Below are 21,987 nucleotides of genomic sequence, written 5' to 3' on the forward strand. Positions count from 1 at the left end.
GGTGTGCCTGCGGCTGACATCACAGGTGTGCTGTGACTGACAGACATCACAGGTGTGCCTGCGGCTGACATCACAGGTGTGCTGTGACTGACAGACATCACAGGTGTGCCTGCGGCTGACATCACAGGACTGCTGGAGCACAGGCATTTGTCAGAATCTGGCTAATGTACTCATACCTGCATCTAAAGAAATAAAAACCATACAAATAGTTTCTTTCTTTTCCAAAGCATAAAGTACACTTATGAAAATAGAAACATATTGACTAAGGTGTTTCCGTGTTGACTAGATCACATTAAAAGCTTTCGATATAGGAAGACAGAAGTGTGGAAGCCACTCACTGCATCATCACCAATTGCTCAGTCTCATACAGATGGATTTTCTCATTTCCTAAAACTGTATAAACTTGATATTCTTTTTTCTGAATAAAGTTTGTACATCTAGATGCAAAACTCTATTTAATAATGGATGCTGAGGTGAGGTCTTTGCAGTGCCTACAAACATTTGCTTCTGAAAGCCTCATACACACTCACATCCATTTTTTCTCCTAACCCTAATTAAAAAGAAAAAGTGGTTACCAGTGGAAGCCTGGTTGGGGACAGCCCCTTTTGCATCTTAATTTTTCTAAACCATCAGTAGTATAACACAGGACGGTGTTCTTTCAGCTCATAAATAATCAACTAATACCATTGTTTGCTACTTCACATCTATTTCTCCTTTCCAAAGAGATCTCGTATTTTTGTTAAAATATCTACTTCCTTCTCCTGTAGCCTGTAGTATCCAGGACAAGCTGGTTCCGTGGGCAAGCAATAGGGTATTTTTCACTCATGTCAATCAAAGTGGCTTCACTAGTAAAGGAATTCTGTAAAGCTATGCAAATGATATAACTCTGAGGTGGGGCAACAATCGAGGGTGGGTTATGGAAGAAATGGATGAGTGATGTTTTAACCGATGCAGCTACCTAACAAACCCATTCTGAAGCCACTATACCACTATTGAGGGTTGGGGGACAGACTATATTTACAGCATTTTTCTCTCTCTATTGTGAAACCTATTGCTCTTATCTGAATCCTTCTGCCACTGCTCATTGAATATGAAGATGATAGATAACTATCATAAGTTCCTAAGAGTTTCTCATAGAATTTTTGTAAAGAGTTAAATTAATTAAATTAAATGTTATATAATGAATTAAAATATAATGTTAATAGAAAACAATAGTGTGCACTGTCTGCAAAGTTTACCAAGTAAGATCTAGGATACAATTTGCCTCTACAGCTAAAGCAAATTCATCCTTAGAAACATGTCTATGTTATCTGTCTGTCTGCCTGCCTTCTGACTCTGACTGCATCGCTCCCTCTCCCTTTCCCTCTCTCTCTCTGTCTATGTGTGTCGTTGTATCTGTGTGTACATATGCTTGTGTGTGTGTTAGATCCATGTTATCTATAATCTCAGTCTGGTACATACACATCATGGTGTGTGGAGTGTGTGTGTTGTTTTACATAGCAATTGCCTCTGAATTACTGAAAGCTTCCTTAAGGGAAGAGGCAGAGAGGTTCCTATGACTCAAAAGAAAACAAAATCCACAAGTCTGGAATGGCTGAAACCTGCAAGATTCCCAAGGATCCCACTGCAAGGTTGCGGAAGCAATGAGCAGCTGCCGGAAGAGACTGGCCACCAGAGCTGTGAGGCGGGGATTGTTCTGAGCTCCTGAGCTACCCAAGAACCGCAGACCGGGCTTTTGTGGTGGAGCTGCCTTTGAGTCATCCCTGATTCTGTAAGTAACCCCTCACCCAACAACTGTAAGCCAAACCTCATGTGTGCGTATGTACGTGCGGGCACATGTACATGTATGCACATGCAGAAGAGTACAGAAAAGAGAATACCTGTGGTGGGATCACACCCCCACACATGACAAGGATATCTGGCCGTCCCAGGGCACTAAGTTCTTTGATGAGCTCAGGAACGAGGGTTTTATGACCAGCAGCGAGTGTGCTGACACCCACAGCATGGACATCTGCATCCACGGCTTGCTGCGCCACTTCACGGGGAGTCTGAGCACAGAAGCAGAGATCGATCTGGTTATTACAATGGAACGGTGAAGCAAAGCACTGTGCCACTTCTATCAACATCCGGGGATTCTGACTGACTATCGTACTTCCTCATCTTAGGATTTTGAGTAACATTGACACTACCGATACAATGAACACCAGGCCTGCATTCGCCTCTGGCACTGGAATTTACAAATAAAGTATAAGTTAGAACAAACAACTTCCCCCAGGAATATTCAAGGTAATCTTCATGGACTATAAAATACCAATCTCAAAGAATACACTAATAAAGCCTCTTAAAGTACTCTTCACCTTCTGAAGCCTGATAAAAATTTCATTCTGGGGCAACACTTGGAATGTAAATAAAGAAAATAATTTAACAAAAAAAACTTTATTCTGAATTTATATGTCGTTTTATAAAAATTTGAGCTATCATGAATTTGGCTCTATTTTTATCATAAATTAAATGGAAAATATACATTAGAAAATGCAGAATTTGTTGGGTTTTTAAAAAAACAACTTTAAAAACATCATCGTGGCTATTATCTTTTATTTTTCTAAATGTGCCGCATACCTGAAAAAGAGGGCCTATGTCCACATCAAAACCAAGATCAGCAAAGCCTGTAGCAATGACCTTGGCTCCTCTGTCATGGCCATCTTGTCCCATTTTTGCCACAAGAAGACGAGGTCTGCGACCTTCACGTTCCATGAATTTATTAACTCTAGGAACATTTTAAAAGGCAATAATACAGTTCAATTATTAGCTGTCCAAATATAAGACCTAAAATGCACATAAATATCCACATAAGTCTTTCAAGGACACCCACTGCTGTACATCTTAGTAGTGACTCTGTTTAACAGAAAGAATGCCATTCAAACCTTGAATATGGCTGTCTCCTGTTAACAGCCACATTTGAAAGACTGCACAGCCTGTGAGCCCACAGCCTCAAGAACAATAAATCCCTAAAACATCTAGGCTCCCAAAATTAAATCAAAAGGTCAAACCTGATTGATACACAGCAGGCGATGGACTCAAAGCAGAAATAGTCTCCCGAAAAGAAACGGTTTGGACCATAGTTCGCTGCCAAATTCTACCGAGCCTTCAAAGAAATGGTCCTCAAACTGTTCCATAAAGTGGAAAGGAAAAGGACACTACCACACGCATTCTGGGAAGCCAGTATAACATTTAATGCAGCCCATTGTGATAACACATAATCAGAATGTATATGTGTGTGTTTGCGTGCGTGTGTGTGTGTAAAATGACAAATTATACCAACCACTACAAATCTCTTATCAATTTTTGTTGTTTTTTTTAAATTCCTTTTGATGGCTTTTACCTTGGCGATCTAACATTTACACAGTGCATAAATGCTAATGCAGTTTCTAGAAGAATGTTTAGAGATGAAAACACCAATCGCTCAGAAGCCAGTGTTACATCCAAGAAACAAACCACGCTGCAGCTTCATGCCAGACAGTCGCACTAGTCCTCTCTGTCAGCTCAATGAAAACCGACTTGACTCTTGGCACAGGAAGCAGACAGGTGTTTATAGGTGTTTACTTTTCAAATGCGAAAACTAAGTTTTAACTCTTCAAGCAAGTGAACCATGTGAAGAAAGTTATGAAAACATGAAAGTTTATGGTCATATGATTGCAAGGTCTCTACCTGGAGGATCTGAAGCACCATTAGCATTAGTTACACAAAGGAGTGTTTAAATAAGAAACACCTAATGGCGACTATGGTGCAAGGTAAAAATAATATTCATTTTGCCAAATAAATACTAGCTTAAATATTTAATTTAATTCTCATTAGCCCATATTTACTCTATTTCATAATTATATGTAACTCATTATAGCCATGAGTTATTAAATTATTAAATGTCCTGGTGGACATCTTCAGAGAATCACATCATGAGGTGGTTTTGTCAATGTCCAAACATTATACAATATACGTAAGCTCAGTGGTACAGTCTACTATATATCTAGGCTCTGTGGGGGGTGTGTGTGTGTGTGTGTGTGTGTGTGTGTGTGTGTGTGTGCGCGCGCGTGCGCGCATGCGCGTGCACTATAGCTTTCTGTTCCTCCAAGTGTTGAAAATTAAGTAAATTTCAGGAAAAAATGGTACAATTGAGCTACAGTAAACAGAATGCATGTGGGCCGCTTACTACCTGCATACTATTTTGCAGTACACCATTTTTACCATTAGGAAGAACACACTTTAAAAAAAATGAAAAGTACAGCCAGTGAGTAACAGCATTGTTTGTTATCACTAATTGTTATGTAGTGTCCATGAGGGTAAGAGCTATACTCCTGTGTAATTGGCAGGGAACTCAGGAGTACAACAGCATCACCGTAAACACATGACTGTGACCATGGCTACAGCATCATTAGGTGCAATACTTGCGGGAGACAGGGATGATCACCATTATAACCCAATGGGATCTCCACTGTGTATTCAATCCACTGTTTGTCAAAATATCAATGCTTCACATACTGGCACAGGATTGTTATGAATAACATTAGTTATGGATAATAAATTATGTAACAGATTTTACAAATTATAGATTAATCATCTATTATATATCAGCTATACAATATACATATTTAATTTAATAATTATGAGTTTATAAGAATAACAGATTAGCAAAAATGTTAGCTAGTGTATTTCACAAGTAAAAGGAATACTGAGCCATCAGCAGGCTCAAGGGAATTGTACTAAAATGAAAATGAGAGCCAAGCTCACTAATGCTCACACAGTACCTCTTGATGGCAGATGTGATCTCTTTGCTTTCTCCAAACTCCTGCCGATATGCTCCACTCACCATACGATCATTAGCTTTATGCTCACCAAATACTTTCTTCAAAGCATCTGTGATTTCTCCAACTGTACATCTACAATTTTAAAAAGAGGTTCCAGTAAGAGCATTAATTTACAATAAATAGCTTCATGTTTAGCTACTTATGTTAATATATTTATAATAAGTAACTACATCTTTAGCTCAATAATCAATACAAGTAGAATATTTTGTGAATAAATAAAAATAAGCTGTAAAAGTCAAGAATGTTTTAAAGATACTCTGAAATCATCTTTCCTAAGAATACATAGATGAAGGGGATTCTTGGTGCAATTCTACATTGTAATCCCTTTATAATATCTGTCAACCAACACAAAGACTACATGACCTAAAAGTTACAGGTACATAAGTATCTGAAGTCAGCTCAACAAAGCCCATTTATCAATACCAACCAGCAGAGCAGAAGAACCACTGACAGTTTCGGATGAGCAATACATCTTTCAGTGTGCTTCACCCAGGGATAGTAGGGGACTCAAGACCAGGCAGATTGCAGAAGAAAGCGGTGTGAAATAGGCCAAGATAGCAAGAGAAAACCAGCAACTAAACACCACTTGTACGGGCAAGCTCTGGCCATCCCTTCCCCTTCCCCTACCCCTTCCCCTTCCCCTTCCCCTTCCCCTTCCCCTTCCCCTTCCCTCCCCCTCCCCCTCCCCTTTCCCTCTGTATTCCTCTTACAACTTCAGACTTACTTAGCAACAGCAGAGAAAGAATTAGGATTGGACTATTTATTCTTCTGGTTGCTCCATGATTAATGCCTCGAAAGTGAGAACGTGACAAAAACTCTTTCCCCTCTCCTTCAAAGACTTTGACAAGGTTGTACACACAACCTTGATGATATAATTGAGAGTACATCAGATCTCAACCTAAAAATCTGAGCTACAGTCGAATCACACAATTACTAATCTCTGTCACAGTAAATGTACTACAACTTGACAAAAACTAGTACCAAGTTTCTAGTAGTTTCCATTACTTTCCTTTGGATTCAAAAGGGTTTACAGAAGCGATGGTTTAGTTGTTGAGTACACTCTGAAAAATTAGACTGACCAAACTCTTATTTTCTGGAGTCCTCCCAAGACCCCCATGCTCACCTTGCACGAGCTGCATCCACTGCAAGAGCTAGAATATTGCCATCTCCACTGGCAGCACACTGGGTAAGTGCATTGAGGGACCGCTCAGCCAAAGCCTGATCCCGGCTGGATTTGATCTTAGAAAGAAAAGAAAAACAGGAAGTTTTATCTGAAGGGACAATAAAATGGATACTAAAAGATTAAACCTGGACACATAATTCTATAGACCATCATGTTCCATGATCCTGACCTTAAAAGAGGGGAATCTATGAAATATGATAATATTCAACTGAAGAAGTATGTTTGTCGAACACATTTATTCAGGAGTCTGCAATATAATTCTGATTTAGTACAAAGCCAACAAATCGTAAGCAAGCATAGTAGTAACTTTCCTAACTGTTACTCAGGCTTTTCTGAAGCAAATGCCTGATGAAAATAGGTGGTCCATTTACAGTGGAATGCCAAAGACCTCACAATTAACAGTGGAAGACCGGACCAGAGCTTTCAGATTTTAACTACAGCAGAAGTGTCCTTTAGATGACTGACAACATGCTAGGTATCAGACATATTACAACTCTTTTTATTTAAAAATAAATCTAATAGACTGAGTCAGAGAAGAAAGACACTGAGAAAGAAAAAGATAATAGAAAGTGTTAGCATTCCTTCTAGACTCTGCCCAACAGTTAACTGGCAATAGCCATGTAGGTCTGGCTTCTTATAAAAGAGACTATTTGGCCCTTCCTGGCTATCTTACTGTTTCTTTCTTTCTCTTTCTTTCTTCCTTTCTTTCTTTCTTTCTTTCTTTCTTTCTTTCTTTCTTTCTTTCTTTCTTTCTTTCTTTTTTCCTTCCTTCCTTTCTTTCTTCTCTCTCTCTCTCTCTCTCTCTCTCTCTCTCTCTCTCTCTTCCCTCTCCCTTCTCTTCCCTCTTCCTTTTCCCCTTTCCCCTCTCTCTCCACATATTCCTGTCCAGCCTCCTCTTTCTCCCTCTCCCTCTTTCTTTCTCTGTCTCTACTCAACTCCCTTTCCCACGTCTACTCTATACCATACCTCTCCTAAGGCTGGGATCTCAGGAAGAAGCAATACCTGGGCACAGGCCCACAGAGGCACCCCTCCCACCCTCACCATACTTGGCTCTATCAAACATATCCTGGCTCTGCCTTCATATAATTATGTCTTATAATTTCAGGATGAAATTAAAATAAAACAGAAGCATGGTGCTCGGCAAGATGAACATACAGGGTACACTACAGCAAATGCAGACAACGCCCTTGACACTGCAGCTTACAAAGGTGACAGTAAACACAGGTAATTTTAAAACTCCAGAAGCAAATGAACCATGGTCTGGTAGAACAGAATGATGAGAGCCCCACCCAAACACTGATCCTAAGCCACACTGTGTTCTCATGTTGTGACTTCAGCACTAAAGTCTTAAGAGACCTACGTGAGTCATGACTGGCCAATTATTTATTCTAAGCAACTTTCCCAATGTCTCTCTCACTTTAAAATTAAAAGAGAGTGAGAAATAATATTGGCCTCATGTGTTGTTATAGATGTCATGCAGAACAATATAAGAACACAGAACCCAGGTCCTACTTAGGAAACAATCATGTACAATACCTTCTTAAGTTTTTCAATCTGCTTCTTACGCACTGAAGTATTATCAATGGCCAGGACCTCCACAGAGTCTTCTTTTTCCAACTGATACTTATTTACTCCAACAATTACTTCAGAACCTGTTGATTTCCCAAGAGAAAATAAGGACTTTGCTCATAAATGGTCTCTTATTGAGAATGCTCTGATTATCACATATTTTTAAGGAGTCATCTTAACTCATAATGAATTTCAGCTCAATTCAGAAACTGCATCCTGTGATACAGATAAGGAGGGAAGAATGGTTACCTTGTTCCATGAAGGCCTCTCTGCAAGGAAGGGCTTTGCTACTCTCCTGAGCTACACACTATCTCAGTTCCTCACACAGGAAACCGAGTCAGTTTCCAGCACAGCCTTAGAAAGCAAAGCAAGTAGCAATAGCCAATAGCTTTCTAGATTTTTAAAAGGTTTTCTTACAGCGGTTACTGTTAAATGAAAGGACAAATGTTCTCAAAGCCTATCCATAATATGTCAGTATTATGAACATACTTTCTCGTAGGTTGATGTCAAGGCGATACGTGATTGGACAGTAGAGAGTGGGGTGGGGACAAAGGTTTTGTAAGGCAGGAGAGAGAAGAAAGGAGGGGGATCAAGATGGAGTCTAGGGAGGACAGTTCAGATTTAGGTGAACTAGATTGATTTTATCTTGTCTAGGTGGGCAGTTTCATCAATTGGCAATGAATTTATTGTGTGGATGAATTGTGGATTGAGAATTTAACATGTAAATATAATTGCTAAATTACAAGTTTCTGGGACTTTGACTTTTACTGGGTCAAAGAGGACAGTGTGTGAAAAGAAATGGCTGGGAGGCAGTTGGAGCGTGTGGACCTGGTTCTGTTGCCCAATCGGAGAGAGAATGTGCAGGGCCTGCAGAACAAGATGTCTCTGTGTGTCAGGCATGGTAACTACTGCCTAGGGGAGAGGGCAGCTAAAAGGGAGACAGCCGGGAGTGGGCAGATTGCAGATCTCATGGCAGAGGAGCAGCCACAGCGAGTGTATCTGGCGTGTGAGAACTGATAGGAAACGTTCCTTTTTAAATTTTTATGCAACACTTTCTTTCCTCCAAAGATAACTCACTACATGCATCCTTACTTCCTTCACAGCAGTTAGCATCATCAGTAATGACTTTGTTTCTTTACCTGTACATTTCCTCTTTGACTCGAATGAAATCTCTACACTCCCAAGAGTTCCTGTCTGTCCTAGTCACAGTCACACGCCCAGCCACAGCAAACACCTCAAACGGATTGTACCAAATAGTATCCCCGGAGGGAATGAGTAAAGCCCCCATGGAGAGCACAATGACGGTCAAGCACACCATCCTTAATATAGTCATTGGCAATATCCTTTCATATAATCATGTGTGTTATAAGTACACTTGCATATGTGCTTGCAAGAATGCAAATACATAAGATATATACATATGGATATATTCAGATATGCAGCTAGGAGGAATATTTTAGTGAAGCCTATTTTCCTATTGTTTCATTTAAAAACGTATTTGTATCAATTGTGCACACTAACCCTAGACAAAAACTAGTAGTCCTCCTTAATTATTGAATGTCATATATAAGCTTTGCTCTTCTCTCTTACCAGAATCTATTCTAGCTTGTCTTCGGGCAGCACATTCTTCAATGCGAAGTTTAGGGATTCCTTCAGCTACAGCTTTGGCCATTCCACCCATTTCTTCAACTTCATATATCAACTAAGGAAAAAAATAAAAGCAAAAAAGGAAAAAGGGCAAACAGAAAACTAAGACATAAGAGCATTCAGCCCTGGAAGTTACATATCCCTAACAACATTCAAATTACAGGCTAAACACTAATACTTAATAGCTCCAATTCTCAAGCCTTCACTTTTATTTACATGAATAAGAAGTAATGTAATATATGTTATATATACAAGATGGAGGAGAACCGTCAAAAACCCAGTACAATATAGGAAAAATATGCATACAAGATGTGTGTCAAGACACAAGTCAGAAGAGATCTTGATGCATTCAAAAAGAAAGATCTGGAATAAAACAGAATCGAATTTCTGATCACAAATATTAGAGGCAAGAGTATGAACTCAGAATGAAAAGCAGACTAATATTAGCAAATTTGCTCACAGAATTGTTAATAGAAACAGTTCCAAACTAAATCTGCTACAGCTCATGTGCATGGGTTTGTGAACTTGACTGGGGTGAAGGAGGGGGAATGATAGAAGACTGAGGAAGACGGAACATAAGCAAAGCAGGGATAGGGTGGCCCTGAGCTTTGTGATGCAGAGAGATGTGCCAGCTAGGAGCAGTGGCCATCCAGCTCAGTGCTTCTGCTGTTTTCAGCACAGGAGCAGGGATTAGCGAGTCTCCACATGAGGCCTACACATGGCAGCAGCCTCAGACTGGGAGAAGGAGGCTACTGTTCCTGTTCTGGTACACACTGTGTACATCTCCCATGGACCAGAAGAAGGCTGCGTCAATTCCCTGTTCTGAGTCACTGAGGTCCTTGACCCGGCTGAGCTCAGGATTTAACAATGCTAATCAAGGAGAAGAACAGAATGGAGAAACTGTCAGACATGTAAAATTATAAGTAATTTACCTCCTAGTAAACTTCTGCGAGAAGCGCTTTGTGATTAACATAGATATATAACCATTCGATGCTTAAAGAGCCTGGAGTGCTCCACACAAAACAGGGCATTTATATCACATCCCTTCCCCCTGGCCTCAAGTGAACACTGTGGAAGGGGAGGTAGAAAGACTCTAAGAGCCAGAGAAGGTAGATGTCTGGGGAAAAACAGTTGAGCCAATCACGACAGGAAACTCTACACATGAACTCACAGTAGCTGCTGGGACTACATGTGAAAGACCTGCATGAAATTAAGGCAGTCATGATCTCATTTTGGAGAGAGAAGCAGGTTGTGAAGTTCCATCTATTTTAGGAGCTCTTGGCAGTTAGTGTCTATTAGGAGCAGGGAAGACCATTTTCTATAGGGAAGATGGTCCTGACAGTAGATGGTCTCACATCCATTCAGAGAGGCAGCACAAAATGGACATAGTGTGTATGTAACACATAAAGTAATGAGGAAAAGTGAATGCAGGAAGAATTCAAACAGAAGATATAGGGGGTGGATTTGACCGAAATACATGACAGGCATATATGAATATTGAATAATTTTTTACAAAAGAAGTGCTTCGGAATAACAGGTATGAGATTCACACTTCATATTCCACAAATCTCAGCAGACCTACAGAGAAGTTCAAATCAAATAAAGCCATGAGAACAATAAAGGAGGAACCCTGATATAATAATATCGGTAAGAAGGGGAAAGAAAAGACATATTAACTAGCTGAAATACTATTACTTAACCAAGAAAGCAACAGAAATTGTCTAAAGCTTTGTGTCTAACAACTAAAGCCAAAAAAATTAGAATGGTACACATGTCACTTAAAATACACAGATGATAAAAAATAAAAAATAAACTGTGTCATGTATTCCAAAAAAAAGAAAAATAAGAAATGAAGTCAAGAGAGTGCTGTCTCTGTGTGTGTCTGTCTGTGTGTCTCAGCATGTATGCCTGTGTGTGCATGTATGTGTCACTGTGTGTCTGTGTCTGTACCTGTACATCTATCTCTGCGTGCGCGCGCGCGCGCGCGCGCGTGTGTGTGTGTGTGTGTGTGTGTGTGTGTGTAGGTCTGTATTTGTCAGTTGTGTCTGTGTCTATTATATGTACACGTGTCTGTGTATGTGTGCTGTCTGTATGTGTCTGTCTGTCTGTGCATCTATTTAAGTAAATGCACTTTTTAATAGTAGCTATCTTTGATTCCCGCATAAAATACAATCATAGAAACAGAAATGTATTTTAAATTATGTTTCAGTAGTAAAAACTCTAAAGTCAAAATTTCCCTTTACTCAGATATATTTTATCATTTTACTATAAATCTAACAACAGTTATTTATAGATTAAAAAATTATAAAAAGCTAGGTTATAAAGAAGAGCATCTGACCTTCAGAGCAGCTTCATAAACATCATTTGTGAGAGACTCCATCATGTATGATCCTCCCCAAGGATCAGCCACTTTTGGGATCCCAGACTCTTCCTGAATGATGATTTGTGTGTTCCGGGCAATCCGAGCACTTTTCACAGTGGGCAAGCCTAGAGCTTCATCAAAAGAGTTCGTATGCAAGGACTGTGTTCCTCCAAACACAGCTGCCATGGCTTCGATAGCAGTGCGGACAATGTTATTGTAAGGATCCTAAAACATTTGACCAAAACTCAAAGTCAAAGCACGAAAAAGGTTCACAGGCAACAGTGAAAAGACACATTATAATTAAGCAACAACTCTGTCACCTACACCAATTTCAAAAGCACTTTGGGGATGGATTGAACATCAGATAGCACACATCAGAGTAGCAAATAGAGTCAGCCAATTTAGTCAGCAAGCCAGGAAAGAATTAAGAGCCAAGGTGTCTAGTCCAGGTTTGGGCATAAAAACATTGTCTCAAATATTCCAAAGAAATGTCAAACACAGTTACACTGTTTTACTACTGCTCCATAATCATAAAATGAAGTATAGGTTTTCTTAGATTACAAGAAAAATTTTTGTTATCTCCTAATTATGTTGTATACTTCAGAGTATCACCTCAGTGGATATATATAAAGTGTGCACTTAATAAATGACTAATTAAACTGATTGAGTGTAAACTCTTAGGTAGGAAATTGGATTCCACTTCATTATATTCCTGTAATGTTGGCCAGTCACTCAACTTTTATAAACTTCAGCTTTAACTGTAAAAAAATCAATGTATTCAAATATAGTTATAGAAGTTCCTTCCAACCTGGGCATCTCTACTTCTCTAGTCATGAAGAACATGTTCATGTCATTCAATGGTAAAAGTCGAAAAGACGTAACTTAAAATCACAGTAAGTGAACATGGGAAATGAATCGATATAGAAACAAGACTATCACCACACAAATTTAATGGAGTCAAATTACACTTTCCAAATGAATGCCTGTTTGTCTTTGAATGCCTGTTTGTATTCTGCTTAAAACACAACTGTGTGTGTCTATGTGAATATGTTTAGATAAAATAAAATTTTAAAGAGGTAGTTTTAAGCAAAAACCTATCTCTTAAAATTATTTAAAAGTATGAATTATAATGGTGTTTTTATTTCTTCATCAGGAAATAATTTTGTACTGTATTAGCAGAGTACATAATCCCAAGAACTGAAAAATGAGATTTCATGAAACCAAAAACCTTCTATATAGCAAAGGAAACCATTACCATAATAAAGAGACTTGCTTCAGAAATAATTGAATGGTTAAATTATAAAAAAAAAATTACCAATAGGAGACTAATACTTAAGACATATAGAGAACTGAAAAATTAATCTTCCAAGCCAAAAACCACTGAGTCAACAAATGGGCCAAAGAGCTGGACAGCTCTCAAAGGACAAAATACAAAGAGCAGGTGAACATGAAGTTTTCACAGCTTTAGAACCAGGGAAGTGCATGTTAAACTGCTTTTAAGATTCCATGTCATAAGGAGCCTTCACCAGCCATCATCATCATCATCATCATCATCATCATCATCATCATAACAATAAAGCTAAACATTAGGCAGAACATCCTGAGGATGACGGGTAGAAATGATTGTAGAAGCCAAGGGTCAGATACACCACAAGAACACAGCACACAGAATCAACTAGCCAGGGCTCATAAGGGCTCATAGAGACTGAGCTAACAATCAGGGAGCCTCTATGGGTCTGGCCTCTGCATTTATATTATGGGGTGTTGCTTGGTGTTCTTGTGGGATTTCTAACAGTGGGCATTAGGACTGTCTCTCTTTTGCCTGTTTCAGGGACCCTTGTACTACTCCTACTGGGTTGCCTTGCCAGGCCTTAATATGAGAGGAGGTGCCTAGTCTCACTGCAGTGTTTTTATACCATGTTTGATTGACGTCCCTGGGAGGTTTGCCCTTTTCTTAAGGTAAACTGAAGAGGGGTGTATCGTGGGGAAGAGGGAGGTAAGAGGGAGAGACTGGAAAGAGAGGAGTTTGGGAAAACTGTAGTCAGAATGTAATACATGAGAGATTAAAAAGGTTCCATTACATCCAAGTCAGAATGGCTATCGTCATGAACACAAACGATACAAGGTATGGAAGTACACATCATTAATCCCAGCACTCAGGAGGCAGAATGAGGCAAATGAGGCCAGCCTAGTCTACGTACTGAGTTCCAGACCAGTCAGGGATATACAGTAAGACCTCAGATCAGAATGGGAGAAAATTAAAAGATAGAAAGAAAAAAGGAAGGCGGAAATACAAGAAAAGAAAACAAATACCAACAAATGTTGGCAGACGTGAAGACGAGCCCTGGTCACTGCTGGTGGAAGTGCAAACTGTTGTGTCGCCACCATGGAAACCAGTGTGCACATTCCTAAGAGTCCTAGAAGTGGACTACTATGTGTTCCAGCTCTAGTGCTCCAAGTATACACCCAAGTATTCCAAATCAACACAGCACACAGACGCTTGCCCACCCAAGTCTCCTGATTCTCCAGTCACCCTGGATCTCTATCAACAGATGTAAACAGAATGTGGTACATAAGCAATGCTGGCTCTTATGCAGCTATAAAGAAAATGAAATCATGACTTGCAGGGAAATCTGTGTAACTGGAAATCCTATTCAGAAAAAGAATTCAGAGTCAGGATAAATGCCTATGTTTTCCTCTTATCCACAGAACCTAGATTTAAAACTCTGTGTGTGTGTGTGTGTGTGTGTGTGTGTGTGTGTGTGTGTGTGTGTGTGTTTGTGTGGGGGTATGGGAGTATGGGGGTGTTTACAAGTGTGTTTGTAGGTCACAAAACTAAAAAAGGGCCATGTATGAATGGAGAGGAAGATACTTTATGGTTGGTGAGTAACAGAGAGAATACATATGATTAAAAAAAAAAAAAAGAGTTCAACAATGGTATCTAGGAAAAGAAAGGAAATCAGTGGGAAAGGGAGTGGTGAAGGTGAGTGGACGGAAGGAATCAAAGTAGAATGCCAGATGTATCTGAAGAGGACTTGAAACAGACGTTGTATGCTAACCTAAAATAGTAAGAAAATAAAGCAGGACTTTGCCTGGACTGAGTCAAGATGAGAAAGATTTTAGTGTTAACCACTAGAGGGAGCTAACTGTTCAATATGTGTGAACTCAAAACCTAAGTACACATTATGCTTCGAGATATTTATGACTCTCAAATATTAACAAACAAGTTACCGAGCACATTTCCTGGCTGTGCCTGCTGCCTAGAATAAAACGGTCACTTTCATATTCAAGTTCTCTATTTTTACATACATACCTGCTCAGTAAGGGACCACCCTGATGTCTGACAATGTGCTCTTAGAAGGAGAGATTTGGAGTTTTTAGGCTGGAACATTTTTTCTATTAAGTGAGCCCACAGTCTTCTCCCAGCTCGCATCTTCGCTATTTCCATGTAGAAGTTCATTCCAATTCCCCAAAAGAAAGACAACCTAAAATGGCAAAGTCCAGAACCCGCCGAAACTTAAAAATCAATAAAGTAAACTAATTGTATCATACACTAGAAAAACTATGTCCAGATTTGAATATCAGACAATGTAATTTGAATCAAAAGCAATGCATGCACATCTATCTAAGTAACTGTAAGCTAACATATGAGTGGCTCTGAACATCTGCTTCTGTTCAGAATTATTCACTTCACAAGTGATTTTCCTTAGGAAGGAATTTTCTCTTGTATGCTGATTTAAAGACAGATTCTTGGGCTGAGGATGTGGCTTTGTGGTTCTTGCCTAATACACCCTGGACCCTGAACTGCACCCCCAGTATCCCTGAAACAAACTCTTTTATTTTCTTTGGGCTGAGACTGAACCTATGGCCTTACACTGGCTTAGACATAAGCTTCTACCATCCAGTACATGTCCAGTTCAAGATCCATTTCTTCTAAAAAAAAAAAAAGGTTGGAATATCAACCTTGCAACACAGGGGTTGTGGCAAAAGAAGAGAATCACATGCTTGCTTTGTTTGTGCAGCGCAGGGTTAACTCTGTGTGTGTCTTAAGAACATGGCTGAGCACTGCGTTTAGTCATTTTCTTCTCTAATTTGTCCTCGGCCTCTCTGTGATCTTTGGTTTCACATTCTGTTGTAGACTAAACTGATTTACATATTTAGATTATTGATTTGCCTTTGATAGCCAGTTGTAAAATCTCAAATTAAACAAGTGAGCTTTAAGATACCAAAATTTAATGAAACCCAATGTACTCCTGTAAGCACTAAGGTCTTAGAATCTGTGCTCCTTCTCAACATCTGAAGGCTGAAGAACTTTTCTTTATTTCAATATACTTATTTAAATTTCATCCGTTAGTTGATATCAAATAATAATCATATTACATGCAAAATGGATAGTATCTTATGAAGAGTAATATTTATCATAAACTTAAAAGAAATATTGTACTTTCTACTTTAAAATGTTTTTACAAGGGTGTCCATTTTGTGTGTGCAGCTGTGCATGCAGAGGACAAAGGACATTGGACAATGTGTTTCTTGAGCATCATCTACCCTTCTTTGATTGTTTATTTATTTTTGGAACGGGTCTGTGACTGATACAGAACTCTTCAACAAGCTGAGATAGCTGGTCCATGAGCCTCAGGAGCCTGCTCTGCTTCCTCAGCACTGGGATTACAAATACACCTCTAGCCTTGACGCTCGAGGTGCAGTGACTGAACGCAGATGTGACTGAACGCACATGCTCAGCACATAGTGACCAACCGAGCCATCTTCCCCGTCCTCTTTCACATTCTTGAAACCTCTTTAATATGCAGCTTAAAAGAAGACAGGTAAGACCTTCAATCTATTTCAGTACATCATGCCATGTAGCTTTAGAGAAACACTTACATAAATTCTGGGAGAAACAGAAATTTAAAAGGAAATTTAAAAGTTAAAGGAAAAAAATGTTAAAGAAAATTTAACAGACCACTTTTAAAATACTCCAGAACAGTATAGACCTTGAAGACCCATGTAATCCCTAGGAGTAACTGGACCACATTTTGCAGTCACTGTAATGAGGTACAATATCTTAGAATAAAGGAACCGTCGTCACTAGCCACGTTTTATACATTTGAATTTCCAGCACAAAGGTGAGAGTAGCTTCAGGGACAAGCTCACCAAGGGATTGCTGATAGGAATGAAACCTAGACTGGTTTCTGACCAATTTAAATACTTCAGAAACTTCAATGACATGTTTCTATACTTGCCATATAACTTTATTAACAATTCATTTTGAGACAAAATAGTATTATGCATCCCCAAATATTTATGTAAGTATTACAGAAAAAAGGAATAAAAAGGAATAGGTGATTTCCACGTTTTCAAATGGAAAAAAATTAAAGTGACTTTATTTTCTGTTTCTATTTTAATATACTTTCTACATATGCATAGTTGTACTCTGTATATCATTAGAGAAATGGCATTACTCCAATTAATGAAGTATGGTCAAATTAACTTCTGAATTTCTTTTGTTATGTGTTACAGATAATACTGACTTATTTTCTCTTTCTCACTTGGAAAAATATAACACAATCTAAACTTATCATGGCACTTATCTCTACAAATTTATTTTATCAGTGTATTTTGCTGTACAAGCAGAAAGCGGTCCTATGCATGCTTTTAATGGAGAAGACACCTAAGTTTAATCTACTGACCTTGGCGCAAATTCATCAATTGTGAGTCCAGCCTGGAGTCCAGTTCTGCAGTACTCCAACCCATCCGCGATGGTATAGGCCAGTTCTAAAATGGCATCAGCTCCTGCTTCCTGCATGTGGTACCCGCTAATCGAAATGGAATTAAATTTTGGCATGTGCTATTAAAAATAACAAAAACAACAAAGAATGAAATATGAAAATGTTTTGTTAGACTTATTTTAGGAAAGCAAGTATATCTAAATGATGTTCAATTGCAGATATACTCTGTAGTTTATAATCTTAACTGGAAAAATACCAGCATCTGTTACATTAGACTCACTCTCAAACGGAAATGATCGATCTATGAAGTGTTTTCAAGATGTTACGCTTGTTTATCTCCCAACAGCTGCACCAGTCATCCCTTAGGCTCATACTTCACAAAGACTTTATAATTTTACCTGACAAGTTGAAGACACATTATTACTTAGATTATTCTCATTTGAATTTAGGTATCAAATATGAACAAGTACCTGTGAACAAAACTGATTTGGAAGTAAAACAGGACAAAATGCAAGCTTAAAAAAAATCAAAGACTTCCCAGCAGAGACTAAGCAGTTTAAAAAAAAAATTAGTCGCCATTGTTTATGTATGGTATAAAATAAATATACCACATTTATATATACCTTGCATATATGCAAATATACATTCAAATAATATATGTAGTTCTTTATTTTATATTCTACTTATAACCCAAAGCCCTTTGAAAATGAACTATAGCAAAACCAAAAGGCGATAGAATCACGTGGAATTGAAAAAAAATGACTGTATATTTGGAGCTAACACACAAAATCTAGGAGCAGGTGCTTTGCTGTGCAGAGGAGTGAATTGATAGTCTTTTAAAATAAGAAAAAATTAAGTAAAATAGGATATTTTTCAACCGTTAAAAGGAAGGAAATTCTGGCATGGTATAAAATGGACAAACACTGAGAAATACTGAATGATCCTACTCATTTAGCAACGTGCAGTATTAAATCCGCTAATGTTTATAGCAATGCAATGGTGGAATACCAGAGCAGGAAAGGGGGCAGAATGGGGCTTTCTGTTGAGTAGATAGCTTCAGGTCTACAAAATTATGAGTAAAGGCAGACGTTGATAATGGTTGCATACGAGTGGAAATACACCTCATGCCACTGTACACTTGTAAGTGGTTAACACAGAAATATCATAATATGTATATTTTCCCATAAAATATACTTATCAGTTTATAAAGTACTTCAAAAGGCATCAGTTGATCAGCATCTGAAATTGGAATGTTGTCACTTACAGGAAGGACTATGTAAAGCAATTCTCAACTTTTGGATAACATTAGGCTCTTTTACAAGGTAAAGTACACCAGGATATAGAAGCTTAGGGTGATACTATGCACTTCAGTGACCAGTCTCCACCTTCTTCCTCTCACACAAAGTCCTATGGTTAGAGTTCCACGGTACCAAGTCCTACACTCCAGTCTATTCTTACTACTGTGTCCACAGAGATAGAAGGAGGACTTGGCTACATTCCTCTGTAAGATCCCTCTGCCTCTCGCACATGTGGCCATCCATCCCTTCGTCCTTCCTTAACCATAACTGATACACCTAACAACAAAAGAGAAACAAGATAAAAGGAACCTGGAGTTCCAATTACTATGGAGCTCTGCAGACGCAAACCCCTCATAGTCCTCCTCCTAACTCTCTTAGATCAAACAGAAGTGATTCCTATTCAGCTTAAGCTCCTGCAATTTATATGCTTGCTACACATCACTACTCACAATCTTTCCATATATCTTATAAACTCAGAATGTGATACAAATACACAGCTCTATAGAATGCGAGTATACATATACAATTCTATCTAGTACAATTCAACTGGGCAGATGTAAAACATGAACATATTTGGCAAGGTACAAAGGCTAAGCATCAAATGAGGCATGCAGAAAATGCTTGCAGAATTTCTGATCTAACTAGAAACACAGTGTGAATAAGTTAAAAAGAAACTTTGATGCAGAACGGACTGTGTCTTTAGCATTAAGCAGTTTTAAGGGATACAAGGAGTAAAGCCTCACTAGCTAGGAGTGAACTGTGAGCCCCTCAGAAAACATACACGGCCTGAAGGCAAATGTAGAGGAGATGCTGCCTCTGCAGCAGCCCAGGGAGCCTTCATCCCCCTGCTAATCTGGGCCTAACTTGGGTGAAGTATGTCATTGAGGTGGCAGACACGTAAGTGGTCTGTTCCAAGCCACTTTGTAGAAGAATGAAAGCTAACATTGTGATGCCCATTTGTCTCGACACCAGTATGTATCTTCACTCCATCTGAACTCTGAAGGGGACAGAGGACTAAGGTAGTTAAAGTTCCCTGACGCAAACAATTATCAGACAACTATGAACCAATGAAAAAAACAGTCAGTAAAATATAGCTTAGGTTATGACAAGACGGCAGCCTGACAATATAACTTACTCCGTTATGAAATTGTAGAACTCTGTGAAAATCCCTACAAATGAATACAGCAAGATCTGTGGGAGGCCATCGTACCTGTGCTGTGTATTGGAAAATGTCAGCGATAATCTTCATGGATGGCTCTGGGGGGAAAATATAAGTATTTCTGACCATGAACTCCTTTAGGATGTCATTCTGAATTGTGCCGGTGAGCTTCTCCTTCGGTACACCTTGCTCCTCCCCAGTTACTATAAATGTTGCCAGGACTGGGATGACGGCTCCATTCATGGTCATGGAAACAGACATTTTTTCTAAAGGAATACCATCAAATAGGATTTTGGTGTCTTCTACGGTGTCAATAGCAACTCCCGCCATTCCGACATCGCCACGAACTCGGGGATTGTCTGAATCATAACCACGATGGGTTGCCAGGTCGAAGGCAACAGACAACCCCTGCTGACCAGCTAAGGACATAAAGAAAAACATTGCATACGTTAGAGTCTCATATAGGAGGGAGTGCAGGCAGATGTCCCTCATCACAGTACAGTGTTATTACATGTCCGTGCTCATGTGAGACAAATTTGAAAAACATCTGACCTCCTGGGAATCAGCCCTTTCCCGGAGGCTGGGACACACAAAGTGCTAGATTCATAGGAAATAATAAAAACAGCAGAGAACCACTCATCTCAGACCTACACGAGGATTTGCTGCTTGAGCTCGTGCATCTGATACTTTTTGTAGATGTTTTTACTAAGTTTTTTATTGAGATATTTTCCAAATTCACAAAAACCTCTAGCTGACCCCATATACTCAATACAACTTAGCATGCATATGCTTTTGTTCCTCTATAGTTATTCTTTCCTGTGGTCACTGAATAATGCAGAGCCACTCAAGTATTGTTGAAATAGAAATTTAGTATGATGAGATCATTCTCATCACCCTCAGAAGTGAAGTAGGAATGAAATGCCGGACCTTCCACACACTAGGCAAGTGCACTACCACTCAGCTAAACCTGCAATCCCTGTGCAGTTTTCAAACAACTACAATTGTTTACGTTGAAAATAAACCCGAGCTCTCCGCACACAGCATAAGCTTAGAAATTCTAAAGCTTACCATTCAAACAGGAAGATTTTCCCATACATTAGAATGGAAACCCTCCATAGCTATGACTTTCTAATGATAGACAGATGTCACTGTGCATATGGTTATCACCTTATAGCCTAGGACTGTGCTTGGCATCATTTAAGCTCTCCTCCCAACTCCTATTACACAAAAACTAATTAAACGCTTTCCAGAGGCAAACTGCATCTTGCTACATGCGTCATCATCTTGTTTCTTTTCTACCATGCGTGGAGAAGTGTGATTTCTCTCCAACTGTTTTGAACGTCTTACTTTTGATTCCTATCTCTTTGAACACAGAGTTGAAAAGCATCCGTTTGCTTCACAGAAAATTAAGCACAAGATGAATGTCCTATTTACAGAAATGAATTCGTGTCTCATATTGTCCTGAGCACCATGTCTCATATTAAAATCTTACCCTTAATATTGTCCTTATAGAATTTATTGCTTTCCTCCACAGTACTAAAGCCCGCATACTGACGGATGGTCCAGGGTCTATAGGTATACATGGTGGGATATGGTCCACGTGTGAATGGCTTCACTCCCGGCAGTTCTTCAGGTAAGTCCATAGTATCAGCCCTGGAATATAAGGGCTTTATAGAGATCCCTTCTGGGGTGTGCCATATTAGATCCTCTGGGTTTTTGCCTTTCAGCTGTTTTTTGGCCAGGACAGCCCATTCTGGGTGAAGGGGTTGCTGCTGATGTAGGAGCCGTTTCCATCTGTAGGATGATGCATCTTTTAGCTGCTTCAGGTAATGGGGCGATAACAAAAAAAGCTGATTCTTAGCTCTCAACATGGTGAAGCATGAATACTCCCAAACGAAAATGAGAACGAACCTAGGAAAATTAAGAAAACAATATACATTCATTTAGAAGTGTGAAGAAAATTGAGAGCTTTCAGTGAGTAGGGGGGAAAAAAAGGAAGGAATATTGGTCCTGTTACATCTTTCTTCCCTTTCCTGGTCTTGTACCTGATATAACACTCTTGTTCTTCCAGCTAGTCTTCTTTCTTCACAGTCTCATGGTTGGTTTTACTGACCAGTTTTAGCCCCCTCCAACCTGTTCTATACTCATACAATGCAAATCTGACTATATCATATGTTC

The 21,987-nt window shown here is 39.1% G+C and overlaps 1 protein-coding gene across 2 annotated transcripts in view; it reads right to left on the reverse strand.

Annotated features, from left to right (window-relative positions):
* Mmut (methylmalonyl-CoA mutase) overlaps positions 1-21,987 on the reverse strand; it is a 28,218-nt gene that overhangs the window by 4,354 nt on the left and 1,877 nt on the right. For both annotated transcript variants that reach the window (NM_001399409.1, XM_087567727.1), the window contains 11 exon segments: positions 1,881-2,048; positions 2,620-2,767; positions 4,803-4,934; positions 5,986-6,101; positions 7,582-7,697; positions 9,205-9,316; positions 11,600-11,848; positions 14,937-15,108; positions 17,314-17,471; positions 19,861-20,228; positions 21,302-21,720. In NM_001399409.1, the coding sequence (NP_001386338.1) occupies positions 1,881-2,048; positions 2,620-2,767; positions 4,803-4,934; positions 5,986-6,101; positions 7,582-7,697; positions 9,205-9,316; positions 11,600-11,848; positions 14,937-15,108; positions 17,314-17,471; positions 19,861-20,228; positions 21,302-21,680 (2,118 nt within the window). In that variant the 5' untranslated portion in view covers positions 21,681-21,720.

The sequence above is a fragment of the Rattus norvegicus genome, chromosome 9, assembly GCF_021556685.1.
Source record: "Rattus norvegicus strain SHRSP/BbbUtx chromosome 9, alternate assembly SHRSP_T2T, whole genome shotgun sequence".
NCBI classification, from domain to species: Eukaryota; Metazoa; Chordata; class Mammalia; order Rodentia; family Muridae; genus Rattus; species Rattus norvegicus.